Here is a 14,444-nt window from a genome sequence, read left to right on the forward strand (position 1 = left end):
CTTCCGAAGAGAAGGGAAGCAGCTGAGGGTGGTGCACCTGCAGGGAATGCTCAGCTGGAGGCCATCTCAAGGGGCCCTCCCACCTGCCGCCTTCTGCGGGTGTACCAGCTGGTGGGGTCTCCATCCGACCCCACGTACGGAGCTCCGAGGACGCGCTCCAGGCGGGTGGGAGGCTGGAACCTCCCCAGGTGGGCGTGTCTAGTCCTGGCCAGGTCCCCTGGTAACCGTGGCAGGGGGCGGGGCGGCACGACCCGGAAGTAGATCGCGCGCCTGCGCGCTCGGGCAGTGGCGCCGGCTCTCGCCATGGCGGAGCCGGACCCCGAGTCGGAGCAGATCCGTCTGAAGTGTATCCGTAAGGAAGGCTTCTTCACGGTGCCTGCGGAACACAGGGTGCGACGGGGGGCCCCTCGGGGACGCGGCCTTCCTCGCCAGCAGGGTCGCGCTGGAGCGCCGACGTCGCAGTGCGGCACGCGCGGGAACGACGGCCCCGGGGACGGGGACGGGGACGGGGACGGGTCCTCCTGGCAGCCTCGCGGTGTCTGGATGGGGACGGGACCCCGCTGGCGGCCTCCCGGGGAGGGGACGGGTCCTCCTGGCAGCCTCGCGGTGTCTGGATGGGGACGGGACCCCGCTGGCGGCCTCCCGGGGAGGGGACGGGTCCTCCTGGCAGCCTCGCGGTGTCTGGATGGGGACGGGACCCGGCTGGCGGCCTCCCGGGGAGGGGACGGGTCCTCCTGGCAGCCTCGCGGTGTCTGGATGGGGACGGGACCCCGCTGGCGGCCTCCCGGGGAGGGGACGGGTCCTCCTGGCAGCCTCGCGGTGTCTGGATGGGGACTGGACCTCGCTGGCGGCCTCCCGGGGACGGGGCGGGGAAGGGCCCGGCTGACGGCCTCCCCCTCGAGGGCAGACTCCCAGCTCCTACCCCTGCTTTCCCGTCCAGCTGGTGCTGGACGAGAACTTGGCGGCCTGGTTCCCCTCTCCATCTGCGCCTGGGGGCTCTTAGGGGCCAGGCAGCCCTCTCTGGGGACATATGCCGCCACTTCCATTACTGTCTCTTTTGTGGGATGAAGGCGCTGAATGATTTTTACCAAGATGGACACATGGTGTAAGCAAAGCGGGGTTGTGTTTTCCAAGAATCAAGAGCTGGGCTTGGTGGTGCACGCCTGGAATCCCAGCCGCTTGGGAAGCTGAGGCAGGAGGATGGGGAGTTCAAAGCCAGCCTCAGCAATTTAGCGAGGCCCTGTCTCTAAAATATTGAAAAAGGCTGGGATGTGGCTCAGTGAGTGGTTAAGCGCCCCTGGGTACACTCCCTGGCACCAAAATAAATAAATAAACAAACAATGATCGTGGCCCAATGGGAGGATAGGCAAAGTGCATAATTAGCAGTGCCTGGAGACCTGGAAGTCTCTGCGGTCTTAGGAGTGCATTCAGCTGGGGCCAGGACGAAATTGGTAGAAGAACTGGCATTTCTTTTGGACCAGGAAGTGTGATCAGATTGGACACAGATGAGAAGGGTGGCATGCCACACTCAGGAGGCAGGGGCAGAGCAGGAGAGTCACAGTGTGGGCAGGAGGTGCCAGCAGAGAGCAGTGTGAGAAGGGATGAGACCCTGGAGGGAGCCAGCCAGTTGCCTCTAGGTCTCAGAGAGTAACAAGACAAGAGAAGAGAAACCAGGAGAGGCTGTTGGAGTCAGAACCCTGCTGCAGACACTGCTTAGATCCAAGGAGAAGTGCTCATTCCGTTCCCCAGAGGCACCACATCATGCAGGGTTGTCAGGGTGCAGGTTCTCTGGGTGGACAGAGCTTTATCTCCTCTCCTCACTAACATCCTAGAAAGGCAGCTGTTTTCCACCCGGTGGACCATGGTGTTTTTTTGTTTGTTTGTTTTTTTTTTTTTTTTTTTGTGATACTGGGGGTTGAAGCCACGGCCTTGAGCATGCTGGCAAGCAGTCCACCGCTGAGCTGCATCCTAGCCCTCTTCTGCCTTGTTGCTCCCCCTGTTCTCAGCCATTCCCAGCCTCCCTGGAGGGGAGTGGGTGGTAGCCAGCTTCCTTTGACCTGGAAGACATGTGGCCAGGTGCCACTGAACAGTGCTTCTTTTCTTCTTCTGTTTTTCTTTCTTTTCTTTTTTTTGATACAAGAGATTGAATCAAAGTGTTCTTTTTCTACCACTGAGCCCTTTTTAGTTTTTGAGAAGGGATCTCGCTAAGTTGGTGAGGCTGGCCTGGAACTTGGGATCCTCCTGCCTCAGCCTCCTGAGTGGCTGAATTACTGGCCTGCGCCACCCTGCCCAGCCTGAGCCATGTTTCTTCACACGGAGGAGGTAGTGACTGGATGGTGACGATAGTATTCTCTGGTGTTGCTGTGCACAGTGGTGACTGTTGTAGACAGCAGGCATGCAGACTGGGATGGAGAAGGAGTGGCTAGGCCACTCTGTATTTCGTTCAAATTGGGCCCAGTATCATCCTCCCCCTTTTCTCATCAGAGAAGCCCACGTGTGTGGCTGCTTTTCTCTTTGGTGAGCAGGACATGGGAGGACTTCTCAGTGCCAGGTGGGTGAGAAATGCCTGTTCTCAGCTGTTTACCAGCTTCCAGGCGCCACACTGGCAGCACCTCTCTCTTTCAGCTGGGGCGATGCCGGAGCGTGAAGGAGTTTGAGAAGCTGAACCGCATTGGCGAGGGCACCTATGGCATTGTGTGTGAGTGGCCACCATGGGGTGCCTGGAGGCGCAGCTTGTGGCTGATGAGTACAGGCTGGGTTGCCACGAGGCAGCTGTGTTGGGGCTGGCAAAAGCTTCTCAAGGCTGGGGTGTGGCTCAGTGGTTAAGTGCCCCCAGGTTCAATCCCAAAGCTTGTTCAGGAACTTTTAACTCCCAGTGCAGTTTCCATGAACTTTACACCATATCTGGGGGCAAACCTCAGTTTCAGGCTGCTAATATCAGTAACCCAAATGCATAACCATGGAATGCAGCGGCTGTTAGAATATTGAAAGGTAGAATTTTCAGCAGCAGCTGGCGTTCATACCAGCTCTGTTGGTGTGAGACTTTCTGTCTAGTGTTTGGAAGAGGGACCATCCAGATAGAGCACTTTATTTGTTGTTGGAACATAGCTGCAGGCAGATGTGAAGCAGTGGGTCATGTGTTGCCCGAGGAGGAGGATGCCTGGAGTTGCTGGAGGCCAGGTTTCAGAGAGTAACTGGGTATTCATTCCCACCCAGCGCGAGTGAGGGAGCACCGGGAGCTTGTCTCAGGAGTATTGCTTGCACAGAGTGAGGACTGAGCATCACTAGGCACTAGGTTGCTAGAGGAAAGGGAGTTCTGAGGAGCTGAGGGGGGCTCCTGAGGAGGGGCAGGGAACCCCAAGGAGCCTCAGAGGGGCTCCTGCCTAGCACAGAGGGGCTGGTGATGGGTTTCCATTCCAGATCGGGCCCGCGACACACAGACAGATGAGATCGTTGCGCTGAAGAAGGTGCGAATGGACAAGGAGAAGGATGGTGAGTGGGAGGGGTAGACTACTACAGCTAGGACCTCAAAGCAGGAAGGGGTGTGATGAGGGGGCTGGCTCAGCCTGTCACCTCCAGGCCAGGTTTGTGAAGTCTATCCCCACTGCCTGGAGGTGTGTGGATTCTCTCTTGCCCCTCCTCTCCCTCCAGTCTGGCGATTCACCTCACCTGCCTTCCACACCAACCTGGCACCCCGCTGAGCCGCAGCTGGGGGAGGGGCTTGGACCCACCAGGATGCCTTCAGTACAGCAGTGAGCACAGAGTTGCTGATTTTATTGATGAGTGACAGTGATGGCCAGTCTCCCCGAGCAGGGACAGTAGCAGCATCTTTCACTGGGTGTCCCTAGAGCCTGAAGGCAGGGCAGGGCTCACTGAGCCTTCTCTGTTGCAGGCATCCCCATCAGCAGCCTGCGGGAGATCACTCTGCTCCTGCGCCTTCGCCACCCAAACATTGTGGAGCTCAAGGAGGTGGTTGTCGGGAACCACCTGGAGAGGTACCCTGCTGGGCCACCACCCGTGGGGCCCTGCTCCTCTGTGCCACCTTCCTGCAGTGAGGGAGGGCCTCTGCCCAGAAGGGAGAAGGCAGGATGGGGCAGGTGTTCTCCTGTTTTCCCCCAGCATCTTCCTGGTGATGGGCTATTGTGAACAGGACCTGGCCAGCCTCCTAGAGAATATGCCAACGCCCTTCTCTGAAGCTCAGGTATGTGAGGGGCACGTTGCGAGCCCTGGTCAGGGACCACTGTACCAAACAGGCTGGTGGTGGTGTGGGGGTGGCTCAGCCCTCTTGAGAGGTGGAGTTACTGCCTGTGGGGTGTGTCGGGGAGTGCGAGGAGCCCAGCCTGGGACACGGGAGGCCCCTGGGGAGGAGAGGTGGCAACTGCACTTTTCTGGTTGTATTGGACACAGCAGCCGCTAAGTTCCTGAGGCTGTGTGTTGACAGCCTGGCCACCAGTGGGGACATGGCACATAGAGGGTCCACCATGGGCTCGCCCTAACCCTTGCCTGGGTCTCTACACAGGTCAAGTGCATTGTGCTGCAGGTGCTCCGGGGCCTCCAGTACCTTCACAGGAACTTCATCATTCACAGGTGAGCTGAGGTAGCCAGAGGGAGGTCAGAGCAGTTGCCTGCACTGGGCAGGGTGACCGGCCTCCCCTACTGCAGTCCTTCGCAGAGACCGCCAGGGGCAGATGTACAGAAGTTCTCCAGCTGCCTGGGGGAAATGTCTTCTGCCAGGAACTGCTGGGAGTGGGGGGCCTTTGAGGACTGGAGCTGGAGGCCGGCTTTGCCTCCCCCACAGCAGCAGGAGCTACTGCATACCTGGTGGCTAGTGTCCTTGCCATTGCTACCCTTTGCTTTCAGAAGGGGGTTGGGGGCAGTGTAAGACTGATGTGGTCTCAGGCTGTGGTGAGTCTGCCCCATGGAGCTTGCTTCCTGGGAACACTGGCGTTCTGTCACAGGGACCTGAAGGTGTCCAACCTGCTCATGACCGACAAGGGCTGTGTGAAGACAGGTGGGCACGGGGTGCTGGCTCTGCCTGTGTGGAGGTGGCTTTCTGTGGACACACCTTTGGTGGTGGGGGTGTCGGTCCTTGTTTAGTGCCCTGAAGGACCTCCCCTTCCCCCTTGGCCTTTACCACAGCGGATTTTGGCCTGGCCCGGGCCTACGGTGTGCCAGTCAAGCCAATGACCCCCAAGGTGGTCACCCTCTGGTGAGTCCCTCCCGGGGATGAGTGTACCTGTTTCAGGGCCCTTTGAGGGTGGGGCCGACACTGCAGAAGAGTGGAGAGTGGGAGACTCATAAAGGCTGGACAGAGAAAGGCACGCCAGGTCACCTGTGGCCTAGGACAGCTTCCCAGAATAGCCAGGGTTGACCTGGCAAAAAGTGACAGCTAGGGTTAGTGGCCTGAAGGAGCCCGCCTTGTCCACCTTCCTGAGGGGGTGCCTTCAGAGCTGGCTTGGAAGCACCTTGGGAGTTGGTGGCCTACATAGCTCCGTGATCATCCTGCTAACAGGCAGAACGACCTGCGGCAAGGGGGGACATGAGGTCCCTATGTGGCGCCCCTGCAGTGTGCATTGACCACACTCCAGTGGCTGATGTCCACAGGCCTGTGCCAAGGCCTCGGTGGTTCTGGTAACGCACAGGACATGCTCATGTGGCAGCTCTCCATTAACAGCTGTGACCACTGTGTCAACCTGGTTTTCAGGCCTAGAGCAGAGGGTATTGGACCTGGCAGTAGTGGTCCTGTTGTTCAGGGTACTGTGGAGCCCCTGGGAGGCTTGGCCCTGGCTGAAGGAGAGGGGCCGGCCACAGGTGACCTGGAGTACTTTTCTCTGCAGGTACCGTGCGCCTGAGCTGCTGCTGGGAACCACCACCCAGACCACCAGCATCGATATGTGGTGAGAGCGGCTGCTCCCAGAGCTGGGGCAGGGCAGGGCAGGGCAGGGCAGGGCAGGGCAGGGCAGGGCAGGGCAGGGCAGGGCAGGGCAGGGCTGGGCTGGGCTGGGCTGGAGTCTTCCCTGGGTCTGGAGGGAGCATGAGAGTGTGGCTGCAGGGGCCGTGGGAGCAGGTCTGCCCTGGCTGTGCCCTCTTGCCTGTCCCATCACCAGTCTGGTGGTATGGCCCTCAGGTCTGTGGTCTCTCCCCTTGTAGGGCGGTGGGCTGCGTTCTAGCTGAGCTGTTGGCCCACAAGCCCCTTCTCCCAGGCACCTCTGAGATTCACCAGATTGACCTAATCGTGCAGCTGCTGGGGACACCCAGCGAAAACATCTGGCCGGTGGGTAACCTGGCAGTCCCCAGTGCCCCCTGTGCCCAGCCCGTCCGTGGCTCCAGCCCTGCTTCCTGCAGGGTTTCTCCAAGCTGCCCCTGGCTGGCCAGTACAGCCTGAGGAAACAGCCATACAACAACCTCAAGCACAAGTTCCCCTGGCTCTCCGAGGCTGGACTACGCCTGCTGAATTTCCTCTTCATGTATGACCCCAAGAAAAGGTCAGATCCCGCCTGCGGGCAGTCCTGCGAGTCAGCATTTGCAATGGGAAGACCCTGCTGTCTGCAGAGGTGGAGGGACCCTCAAACCCACATCCCTTATTTGTTCTTGTGGTGCTGGGTCTGAACCTGGAGCCACATCCCCTGGGCCAGTGCTCTACCCCTTCCCCCAGCTCAAGCAGAACCTTGAAAGACAGTGTCTCACAACGTGGGCCGCATTGCTGCCAACGTCCAGGGTGGGTTCTCTCTGCTGCTTCCTGTGGTGGAACTCACTGAGGTTCCCTGTGGTCTCTGGACCCCAAACCTCTCTTTACCCTCTACCCTGCTACTGGAAGTTTAAAACCAAGTGGGTGGGGTGTGAGGGACCAGACCTTTTGAGGCCAGCATCCCATTAATAGGCTGCCTTTCTACAGGGCGACCGCGGGGGACTGCCTGGAGAGCTCCTACTTCAAGGAGAAGCCCCTGCGTAAGTTCCCCAGACCCTCTGGGTTCTGTTCTCTGGGGGCTTGCTGGGCCAGTGGCCCTTTTCTTGGTGGGTGGGCTTCCAAGGCAGGCAGGAATGTGGACATCCTGGATAGGTGAGGACCTGGAGCATGCCCCATGGCCTGGTCTGCGGGGGAGCCACCCATCCCTCTACCCTAACACTGAACTGCTCCTCTCCTGCAGCCTGTGAGCCGGAGCTCATGCCCACCTTCCCCCACCACCGAAATAAGCGAGCTGCCCCAGCCACTGCAGAGAGTCAGAGCAAGCGGTGTAAGCCCTGAGGTGGGCCTGCGTCAGATGGCCAGGCCTGCAGTGGACTGGGAATGCCCCTGCAAGTCAGGCTGGTCCTCCTGGGAAGTTGGCATGCAGCTTGGCCCCAGGCTACCCTCGACCTTCCTGTTCCTTCAGCTGACTCCACCCTGCCTGTGCCTAGAACCAGGCAGGTGTGGACGTGGGGTGCAGTAGGGGCGGGAGCTCCAGCCTGTGTGCCCAGGTGAGCTGAGTTGTTGTGGCAACACCTGGTGGCTGTGCAGGGTCTTGTCTGGCAGAAACTTCCGAGAGGATGACACACTGGTGCTGAAATCTCAGGCGGTACAACTTAGGGGGGTCTTGGAGCCAGGGGTGGGCACTGGCCTCTGAGGACTGCTGTGCTGTTGCCTCTGGGTCACAGGGGCTGCACAGGGCTCAGAGAAGCTGTGGTGACCCTGGGCAGGGCTGGGAGGGGGCACCCTTGAAACTTCTGAGAGAAGCGGCTGGCTCGCACCCTGAGGAAGAGAGACACTTCCTAATAGACCTGGTTTCACCGCTGTTTAATACACTGTGGGTTCTTGCTTGTGTGACATGGACAGTGTCCTCTGAGTGCACTGGGGAGGAAGAGCAGGATGGGGCACAGATCGCCGTACCTGCCCCCTGAAGCTGGGCCAGGGCGGACTCTGCACTTACCCATCCCTGGATGGGTTGGCGTCCTGGGGACCCTGGTCTAAGGGGCCCTAGGTGGCCTCCAGGGAAAGCAGGCTGTGGTTTTTCCCTCTGGGGTCTGCAGCAGCTGCACAGACCCACAGTGGACACAGCAGTCCAGTGGGTGGCCTGCAGGACTTGCCCCCTCTTCTGCTGGGAGGCAGCAGGGGTGCTGGTTGCTGAGCCTTCTCTCCACTGGGTAGGAAGTGGCACAGCTGCCTGGGCTCCTCCAGCCAGCATCCCCTGGCTGTGACACCGTGGGGAGGCCAAGGCCCTCAAACCAGATCAGCTGGCACCTGGCAGCTTCCCAGATTGGCCCAAGTGGAACTTAGGACCTTCATGGTGTCCCTGCAGCCCCTGAGCAAGCCACACGGAGGGTGGGCAACCTGCTGTCCTGGACCACAGGCTGCAGGGAATGGACTAGGAGCTACAGGCCAGCCAGCAGGTGAGGGGACTTTAAAGGGGTGGGTCCTTCTCAGGGACAGGTTCGGGCACTGGTGACGGGGACCCTTCACTCAGTATACTGGGCATGGAGGACAGGGGCACATTGGCAGGTGTGTCCATCCAGCTCAGGGCTTACTGCCAGCTGGGCCTGAGCCTGGCCCCTGGGGGAGGAGGACCTGGTACTGGCCCCAGGCAGGAGCTTCCCATGGAGGCTCTGCCCCCACCTCCCTGGACTCCCCCAGGGATCGGGAGACCAGGGCATTCAATGGCCTTGGCCCCTCCAAAAGAGCAGCACCATGGAAATTCCTGAAAACCCTTGACCTGAGCCAGTTGGGCCTAGGGGCGGGCCCCTGGGCTGTCGTACAGCAGGGTGTCCACCTGTGCACGCTGCAGCCACAGGCGCCTCTGGGCCTCGCTGAGCAGTGCCCGCAGTGAGTGGCTGGGGCGGCAGGCTGATAGGGCTGTGCAGTGGGCAGCGTGTAGCTGGTGGCAAGTGTCACAGCAAAGGGTGGGCAGGGCACCGGGGGCTAGACAGCTGTGTGCCTGGTAGCTCAAGGGCTCAGGGACAGGCGCGAAGGCTGAGGCCCCCTCTGCCCGCACATGTCGAGGACTGGCCCTCCCTGGGCTCCCAGGGCCTTCAGGAGCAGCCAGGTCCCCAGGTCGGCTCAGCTCATGGCGCAGTGAAAGGAAAGAGAAGGCAGAGGGCTCAGGCTCCAGCTCCTCCTCCAAGGCCCCATAGGGGGGGCTGCTGGCTCGAGGCAGCTCCTCTGCTGGGGGCTCCCAGGCCCCACCCCCAGGGCCCCACAGTTTGGCACTCTGCTCCCAGAGTGGCGGCCTATAGGCCAGTTCCACAGGGGGCGAGTCTGCACCCGGCGAGGGCTCCCCGTAGAGGCTGGCCTCCTCCGAGCCCTCGTCTTCCTGAAGGTCCCGGTACAGGTCCAGCGGGGCCCCGTAAGCAGCAGGAGCGCCCCGGGGAGGCAGAGGTGGTGGCTCCTCGTCCTGGGCCAGCCGCTGCTGCAGCCAGGCCACGCAGGAGGCCACATCCCCACTGGCCCGCCGGGCCCTCAGCAGCTCTTCTGCTGGCAGCACACTGGTGCCCAGCTGGGTCAGCACCTCACCCAGGATCTCACACTCCAGCCGGAGGGCGAAGCAGCCCAGGGCTACCTGCACCAGCTGGCAGGCAGGGGGCAGAGCGGTCACCATCAGGCGGTGGCTGTCCCTGCGCACGTAGCCCATCTTCTGGAAGCTCTGGATGAGGAGCTCCTCGGAGAGCACACCCTTCAGCACATGCACGTAGCCCCCCGAGAAGGTCTGCAAGGGAGGGGCCTGGTCAGGCCCTCTGCCGGCCAGGCCCCAGCACTGCTCTGCCCTGGCTAGGGCAGGTCCACCCTGCCTAGAGCAGTTCTCCTCTTGGACTCTCCCACCTCCTCCTACCCCTGGGTTTGCTCCTCTAGTCTATCCCCTTAAAACAGCGTCTTCAGCTCTCTCCTGCTTTTCTGCTTCTCCACGACAGTACTGGAGACCTTTCCTCACCAGGGCAAGAGGCTTTGCTGTGCATCTTTTCCCTACTGTGTAGTATTCCCCTGCCTGGATGCAAGACTGGGGATTGAACCAGGGCTTCGCCTATGTGAGGCAAGTGCCCTACTTGCCTGAGTTACACCCTAGTCCTCTCGTGCAGGTAGGTGAGTGCCCTGAAATGGCTTTCTAGAAGAACCAAAAGGATCATGAGACCATGGCATTGTGCCTCTCCTAAGTAAGTTCTGAAACTCCAGGGCTCTGTGGAGCACCCCTCTTCTTACAGCAGCTGGAGGCACACACCTCCCAGGTACTGAGCACTAGCTGTAGAACTTCCTTTTCTGTGGACTTGTGTCCCTTTCTCAGAAAACAAAATGGGCTCAGAGAGATTAGGTAACTTGCCCAAAGTCACACAGCCAAGAGGCAGATCCAATCACCAGCCAGCTCTGCTTCTTCCCAGCCTCCCCCTGCGCTTGTGAGACCCTCAAGGACAGGCCTGGCCATTCTGCTTTTGCCCCTCCCCACCATGGGGCTAGTGGGCCCTCCTTACCCCTAGCCTGAAAGGCTGAATAAAAGTTCAACGACCTTGGACCAGCGGTGCCCCAGTGGAGCTGCCAGCTCCTGAGTTCCTTCGAAGAGGCTGTTGGCAGCTAGGCAACCGGTGGAGGCGTACCTCGCCCACGTGGGCACTGACGTCATCACCCTCCTACTCCTCCCAATTAGCTGGGAGCATCCGGCAGCCCTGCCCCCTCCAGCTCAGGGCAGCTCCCCAGAGAGCCCTAGCCGGGAACCTGGTCCGTGCCATCCCCCATCCGTGCTTCCCCGTCCCCCCGTCCGGCTTCAGCATCTTCCTTTACAGACCAGATCAGGCGGAGGAGTTGGGGTGGGGCATGGGCCTCCAAGTCCCCCTGTGCGCCTGTCCTAGGATTTCCATGGCAACTGGGGCCGCGGGGCTGGGTAGATAGGCACCCAAAGCTGCCCTGCGCCCACCGGGGACCTCAACACGCCCACGGGCTCCTAGCGCTTCGGGCCCTGAGGACACCTGAAACCGCGAAGGGGGGGGTCACTCCCCACGGTAACCGGCAGCGTCCGGCGCCCTACCTTGATGGTGGTGAACTCCTTCCTCCAGGGCAGCAGGTACAGGTGTACGGCCGCTAGCTCCAGCAGCTCGAAGGCCCGTGCCAGGCCGCGGAGCGCGGGCGCCAGGTCGGCGCGGCCCCACAGGCCGTCGGTGAGCAGCGCCAGCGCGTCGTCCTGCAGCGCCCCGTGCAAGTCGAAGTCCTCCACCAGGATCTGCCAGAGCACTGCGCGCAACGAAGGGTCTCCGCACACGCCCGCGCGGCCCCGCCGCAGCTCGCGCTCCAAGCACAGGCGGTAGTCCTCGGACAGCGAGCTGCTGCCCATCCTGGCGAGCGGGTCGGGGCGTCAGGAACTGGAGATTACTCCCTCCCGACTGTGTGACCCAAAGCCCCCGCATCCAGCATCCTCTCCCAACTCGGAGACCCTGGCCTCGCCAGTAGGGCGGGCCCCTTGTCTGCAGCTTCTCCCGAGCCTGGAGGCCGGATCCCGCCAGCTGAACGCCCCTGCTGTCCACAACAAGCTCTCACACCTGCAGACCTCGTCCCCACCAGCTGAGCGCTCCCCCGCACAGCGCCTGCGGACAGCCTCCAGCTCTACAGCCTCGCCCTGCCGGCGGTGCGCGTCCGGCATGGACGTCACCTCCTTCCCTGGAGTCCCTCGCCCACCAGATGCTCTGGACCAGGGTGCTGTGGACCCATCAGGCGGCGGCGATACCGATACCTGTCGGTCCCCAGCCGTCCGCGAGCAGCCGCCTCTCCGAGTGTATCTTCCCACGGCCGCGAGCTTCCGCGGGAGTCGACTCCGCCCTAACCCTAGCCGTGGCGGTGGGTGGGGCTTAGAGGGCGCCACCCTGTGGGCGGGGCTGGTAGGCGCCCCGCCCCCACCGCGCACCTGCGTTTCCGCGGCCCCGGGGCTGGCGGCTGGCGCTCGATTCGCGTCCGGTGGCCTTGTGTTCTGGTGGCCCTTCCGAGGGGTGGCTGCGCGCCGCTCGCCCACCCCCGCGACCGGGACTTCCCGAGCCGATCCTCGGAAGCGCCCGATCTCGCGGAAGCGGGCGGCCCTCTCCTGGCGGGGGCGGGGCCTCGCATTACCGGGAGGGGGGGGGGGGCGTTGGCCGAGTCCCCGAGGGGCGCGCTCCAGGTGGGATGGGGACCGGGGTTCCTGCAGCAATCTCTGGGTTGGGTGGCTTCCCCTGCTCTGCAGGGTGTTCTATTAGGTCCTCTTCCTGGGCACCTCCTGCTCCTTTCCTCCCCAGGTCACCAAACCAAGGCTCAAATGTGTCCAGAAGGGACCTTTCCCCGGGAAAGTTACCTGCCTTCTGTTAGGATTTTCACTGGGATATTTTTAGATGTTTCTAAGGAAATTTGTTAAACGTTGTAACCAGTAGGCAGATCTCCCCGAGGCGTTTTTCATCTAGTGTTTAGGCATCCAAGGGGTCACACTGACCCTTAGGGGAGCTGACTTCATTTGCCTGCAGCTCTTCAGCCTTTCATTTTCTTCCTGTCCACAAGGATCGAGTGAACCCTTCTCTGTTCCTGAATTGATTCCTCTGTCTCCTAGCTCCCTTCTTCTTGAACCTGCTGGGCCCCCAGTGACCACTCCCCCGGGGGTTTCAGGCCCGCTTTGACTCAGCAGCACTGGGACTTCAGAGGCCAGATCATTAGGATGCCATGCCCAGCAAGGCACAGTGACTAACACACCTTAATCCCAACAACTCCAGGGGTTGAGGCAGGAGGATTACAATTTCAAGGCCACCTGGGCAACTTAGGGAGACTACATCTCATAAAAAGGGCTGGGGCTGTGGTTCAGTGGTGTAGTTCCCCTAGGTTCAATCCCCAGCACCACAAAGAAAAAACCAAACCAAACAAAACGTAGGAGTGTGGCCATGCTCCTGCCTTATTTTGAGACGCTAACTTTCAGACCCCAGCTGGTGCTATGAGGACACTGGCAGGAGTGGATGGATCCCTGTACACCTGCAGTCTGGGACTACAACTCCTGGGAGACAGGCAGTGCTTTCTAGGATCATCAAGATGAGATTATTCCAGACTGGGATGGCCCCTCATCCCAGATGATTGATGTCCTTGTAAGAAGAGCGTTTTAAACACAGAGGTAGAAGACCACGCGGAAATGGAGATGGGAGTGAGATAGCTCCAACCGAAGGACCTCAGGGATCCTGAAGATTTAATAGCTTGGAAGGAATCTCCCCTAGTCTTCAGAGAGAATGTGGCCCTGCTGACACTGAGATCTCAGATTTCTGGCTTTCAGAACCATGAGAGTGAATTTTTGTGGTATTTTGTTACAGCAGCCACAAGATACATGTACAGGCCTCGCATGTTCTGACAGCCCTGAGGTCCCAGCTGGCCACCAGCATTGAACTCAAGACATATGAACAGATAGCTCTTCAGATGGATCCTACCCCTCAGCATTAGGTTATCCCAGTGTGGAAGCAGCCCTACCTGGATTGCGCACCCACTAACCATTCCTGGATGTAAGGTCATGCACAAAACCATTTGATGCATCCTTACCTTGCTTCCTGCTTGCCCAAGGATGGATGCTATGCCCCTCTAACTTTTGCACGTCTCTCCGATGAGCACGGCTACATCAGTGGGTCCATCAATACTTACCTTGACCCTGAGGAGTGCAGCTGGTCACTGCACCATCCACCCCACAGCTACCCTCCCCAGTTGCAATGGTATAAAGTTTCTGGGTTTTTGTTTTGGGGGGGAGGCTACTGGGGATTGAACTCAGGGGCACTCAACCACTGAGCCACGTCGCAGCCCTATTTTGTATTTTGAGACAGGGTCTCACTGAGTTGCTTAGTTCCTCGCTTTTGCTGAGGCTGGCTTTGAACTTGGGATCCTCCTACCTCAGCCTCCCGAGTTGCTGGATTATAGGCGTGTGCCACCAGGCCTGGTGAAGTTATTTTTTTTAAAACTTTTTTTTAGTTGTCAATGGACTTTTATTTATATGCAGTGCTGAGAATCAAACCCAGTGCCTCACACATGCTAGGCAAGTGCTCTACCACTGAGCCACAACCTCAGCTTGAAATTACTGTTTCAACTTGCTTTTTTTTTTTGTACCAGGGATTGAACCCAGGCATGTTTAAATTAACTGCTGAACCACATCCCCACGTCATCTTATTATTTTGAGACAAGGACCAAATTGTTGAGGCTGGCTTTGAAACTGTGATCCTCCTGCCTCAGCCTCCTAAACTGTTGGGATTATAGGTGTATGCCACCGAGGCTGGTTTAACTTCCATTTCTTGTTATGGTTCTGAAAACTTCCTTCCTCTCATACTTTTTTCTTTCTCTCTCCTCCTCTATACAAAGGCTGTTTGTAGCCATTGCTGTTTTTATAATTGGGAACTTCTGCCTTTTTCTTGTTGACTTGCAGGATTTCTAATAGGAAGATTGTTCCTTGTCCAACCTGCTGCAGATCCACAGTCTCAGAAGACTGAGGGACTAAGCTGAAGCAGCACCTGGA

General features: G+C 59.6%; 2 protein-coding genes across 7 annotated transcripts; one reads left to right on the top strand and one right to left on the bottom strand.

Annotated features, from left to right (window-relative positions):
* The first annotated feature begins 239 nt into the window (after positions 1–239).
* Cdk10 (cyclin dependent kinase 10) lies at positions 240–7,804 on the top strand. 5 transcript variants are annotated; one of them, XM_013362944.4, is made up of 14 exons: positions 257–390; positions 2,485–2,551; positions 2,626–2,698; positions 3,421–3,492; positions 3,893–3,995; positions 4,120–4,201; positions 4,520–4,587; positions 4,959–5,011; positions 5,140–5,209; positions 5,838–5,897; positions 6,151–6,274; positions 6,346–6,485; positions 6,896–6,948; positions 7,149–7,804. In XM_013362944.4, the coding sequence occupies exons 4-14, from the start codon at positions 3,474–3,476 to the stop codon at positions 7,244–7,246; spliced, it is 870 nt and encodes a 289-aa protein (XP_013218398.1). In that variant the 5' UTR covers positions 257–390; positions 2,485–2,551; positions 2,626–2,698; positions 3,421–3,473; the 3' UTR covers positions 7,247–7,804. The 5 variants fall into 5 exon arrangements, with proteins under 5 accessions (XP_005335468.1, XP_021589030.1, XP_013218398.1 ...); XM_005335411.5 differs by lacking the exon at positions 2,485–2,551 and having other exon boundaries at positions 240–390; XM_013362942.4 differs by having other exon boundaries at positions 2,485–2,698.
* Positions 7,760–11,978, bottom strand: Spata2l (spermatogenesis associated 2 like). Of its 2 annotated transcripts, none has more exons than XM_005335410.5 (3): positions 11,682–11,978; positions 10,983–11,286; positions 7,760–9,677 (listed from the first exon to the last, which is right to left on the bottom strand). In XM_005335410.5, the coding sequence occupies exons 2-3, from the start codon at positions 11,283–11,285 to the stop codon at positions 8,703–8,705; spliced, it is 1,278 nt and encodes a 425-aa protein (XP_005335467.1). In that variant the 5' UTR covers position 11,286; positions 11,682–11,978; the 3' UTR covers positions 7,760–8,702. The 2 variants fall into 2 exon arrangements, with proteins under 2 accessions (XP_005335467.1, XP_077888986.1); XM_078032860.1 differs by lacking the exon at positions 11,682–11,978 and adding an exon at positions 11,491–11,675.
* Between the last annotated feature and the right edge of the window lie 2,466 nt (positions 11,979–14,444).

This window comes from Ictidomys tridecemlineatus, chromosome 15, assembly GCF_052094955.1.
Source record: "Ictidomys tridecemlineatus isolate mIctTri1 chromosome 15, mIctTri1.hap1, whole genome shotgun sequence".
NCBI classification, from domain to species: Eukaryota; Metazoa; Chordata; class Mammalia; order Rodentia; family Sciuridae; genus Ictidomys; species Ictidomys tridecemlineatus.